The sequence below is a fragment of the Alligator sinensis genome, unplaced genomic scaffold (assembly GCF_000455745.1).
Source record: "Alligator sinensis unplaced genomic scaffold, ASM45574v1 scaffold422_1, whole genome shotgun sequence".
Classification (NCBI taxonomy): Eukaryota; Metazoa; Chordata; order Crocodylia; family Alligatoridae; genus Alligator; species Alligator sinensis.
In genome coordinates this window covers 170,744-174,152 of record NW_005842323.1, presented here as the reverse complement: position 1 = coordinate 174,152, position 3,409 = coordinate 170,744, and the positions used below count along the sequence as shown (strand labels likewise).

Below are 3,409 nucleotides of genomic sequence, written 5' to 3'. Positions count from 1 at the left end.
GTTAGCTAGTCATCAAAGACGTGGCGGGCGAGAATTTGAGGGTGCCCTTGGGCTGACTTGGCACGGTGAAGGGGCCGTAAGGAGATCACGGCCCCCCTGAAGGACCCCGCCATGACAGCATGTTAATATATGACATTTGAATTTCCCAACTGCATAAAAATTGGAAGAGCAGTGTAAAGCGGAAGCATCCCATACAATATAACCTGAACTGTGACCTTGTTGGGATACTAAGAGAACGTGGAAACATTTCACTTCCTAGATGGGGTCTAGGCAACTACCACTTTCTCAGTGTCCCACTACCCTTAATCAGGACTCCTGTTCGTACATTTTAATGGAACCACAGCCTGGCCCATATACGTACAGGATATTTATAAAGTCCTTGTGCAACTTTAAACTTCAATAACTTTGGATGTATACATGACAGAAGCAAACTGTAAATGGCAACTGAAAGCAGAATTCATTAAAGTTTTAACATAATACAGGTCAAATTTCTAGATTGCCACATAACTACCATCTTTTTAGATGCATCGTTCAATCCAATTTTTCAACTCGTAGAAAACATTTTCTAGATGCTGGTGAGTAATTTAATGAATTGCATTTGTGATCCTTGCCCTATTCATAGCTTACATTATGGTAAAAACCTTAATTAATTATGTTTTCAGTCACTGTTTACAAGTTTGCTTCTATCATGCGTATATCCAAAATTGTTAAAGGACTTTATAAACACCCTGTATAGTAGTACTGATTCAAGTTTGTAGAAAATGCGTTATATACACATTGCATCTCTCCACTGTTTCTATTAGCACAATCAGAATTAAAAAGAGGCTAACAATGCACACCTTAAATTATTTTCCTATTGTTTATGCATGCAACCAAAGGCAAATAACTCCCAGTCCTACATGAATGACACAACAAGCTACTGGCTTTTGAACAGGAAGCAAAGTGATTGCAATGGGTGAAGTCTCCCTGACTGCAATTACCAAGTCTGATGTACAGAAAAATCTGTTTAATTTAACACTCCAAAGGGATTGATAATGATGATGACTGAGTAAGTATCAGTAGTTAGACATCTTCAACTTCTCATAGTATGTTACAAGACATAGTACAGAATTTTTTTGACAGTGTGTGTGTGTGTGTGTGTGTGTGTGTGTGTGTGTGTGTGTGTGTGTGTGTAAAAACAAGAAGTCCAAGAGCAAATGATATGCTCTCTGACTCACTATATGAGAATGTATGATTATACCGTTAAATGTGTAATGTACAACTTCTTACTAAAATAGTTCAGGATGCTTGCCATATAAGAATTGCATGATTATGAAGTAAAATAAATCAAAAGCTTCTGCTTCGCATTTTTATATGCACTCTTCAATAAAATAGAGGACAATTCTTCAAAATAATAAATGAAACAGTTGACTGTCTGTCTTGTTGAGCCAAGAAAAGCTAAAGAGAATCTACTGTTTTGTGACAGATTAGTTGGCTTGACAGGTGCTATGAAAATCATCAGCAACTCTCCCTATGCCTGAAGAAAGGCATTTGTGCCTGAAAGCTTGCAAAAAAACAATTTTTCCAACTATTTAGTTGGTCTAATAAAAGATATCACATTTACCCAAAGAACCTAGTCTGCCTCTGAACATCAGCATCTTTTAAAGGCAACTTATTAACAGGAACATATTTTATTTTGATTTAATATAAATCAGCAGGACTGTGGTGGGGATTCCTGTGCATTGGCTAAGACCACAAGAGCAACAACCACTTAGCCTGGTGACTTATTAACCAGATTTCTCTGTACTTGTGCTCAGGAAAAGGGTTGCATTTATTTACAGTAAAAGCTGCGTTACCTGGCACCTTACAAGCCAGCATGCTCTATTAACCGGCATGCCAGCTTGTAAGGCAAAAGCGAAACCGGAAGTGCCCACTGTTAGACGACCTTTTGGGCACAAGGTACCTTCCCACAGGTACAATACAAAGTTCAGGAAAGGTACATTGTGCCCGAAAACTGTCTAAGATCTCTCCCAATCATGCAGCTGGTCCAATAAAAGACACTACCCAAAAAATCCTTGCTTTCACAGCCATGGCTGATATTTATGGGCAATAACAGCAGACTCCAGGGACTGAAACAAGCTATGGAGAATACAATCCCTATCTACACTAAGAAAACATATAATTTATGAAAACATGTTAACTATTATGTTTTAAGTAACAACATAAGGCTAAATTGTGTTTAAAGTCACACTGAGAAATGCAAGTGGGTTTGGTGGTTGTGGTTCACCTATGCTAACACCTTTTTGAAACAACTGTCCTTTTCCAAACTGAGAGTAAATAAAATATTAGTAAAACCATGTAAGAAAACACATCACTTAACATTTTCCCAGTGTAGAATAGGCTGAAAGGCGTTTGAATTGCTACCACCAATACTGTTTCATGGATGAAGAGGGGCCTTTATCACCTTCCTTTACCAGCTCTAAATGTATTAAACATGAAAAACAAACCAGAACACATGTCACCATATAACACTCATTCACTGCTTGACCTAGGCAGGATGTGCATAAATCAGAGGTGAAATGCTGAACTGATTTAAAAAATCTGTTTTTCAATATACCATGCATGCTATGTAACTGTGTATAAGGTTAGGTGATGTCAATTCAGTCCAGGCTGTGTCAATACAATTTACCTACCAATGCTAGCACAGAAGTCTGGTGAGAAGAGGATAAAAGAAATAAGGTGTGGGAATGTGATTTAGATGAAGCCTAACATAAAACAAGTATAATTCACGATATATAACTGCAACTCCCATTGCAGCTGTGGAATGAATTTAATCCAGCATTTCTCATTCTTATCCAACTGCTGTGGCAGGATTAGTTCTCTACAGAAAAGATTCTGAGAAGATTGTCAAGAGCTTCTGTCTTTGGAACACAATATCCTTGGGAGGTGATTAACTCTGATTAGCTGAGAAAAAATCTTTGTGGAACATCTTGAAAATAATGTATTCATAAGCACCTATATCTCATGACTGAGCACTAGGGGCTGAAGCAACCACTTATAGAAATGGATGCAACATCTACTGGGCTCAAGAGCCGACATTGAAGATGACCTGAAGCGAAGAAAACTAGAGATGGTACAACATGCTCAAAGTTCTGATAAAGGGACCTCCGTTAACACAAAGATATTATGCAAAAATTGAGTTTAGATTCCATGTTCCCTGAAGAGTTACCTCACTCAACTCATCCTATTAGCTCCAAAACAGGTGAAAACCCAAGAAGTTTAAACCTGCCAGTTTACAACTTCCATCTGAGGACCATATTCATTTATTTATGCTTTCCTTACCTCTTGTCCTGAAAGATAATAAGCTGCTAAAAGTCCACCGATGAAACGTATATTGACCTCAAAAACAGACACCTCTGAATTCTGGAAG

The 3,409-nt window shown here is 38.0% G+C and overlaps 1 protein-coding gene across 4 annotated transcripts in view; it reads right to left on the bottom strand.

The window, feature by feature from the left end:
- Window positions 1-3,409, bottom strand: part of MAN1A2 (mannosidase alpha class 1A member 2) — a 217,773-nt gene that overhangs the window by 90,831 nt on the left and 123,533 nt on the right. For all 4 annotated transcript variants that reach the window (XM_006028550.3, XM_006028551.3, XM_025209999.1 and 1 more), the window contains one exon: window positions 3,322-3,402. In XM_006028550.3, the coding sequence (XP_006028612.1) occupies window positions 3,322-3,402 (81 nt within the window). The remainder of the gene's footprint in view (window positions 1-3,321; window positions 3,403-3,409) is intronic.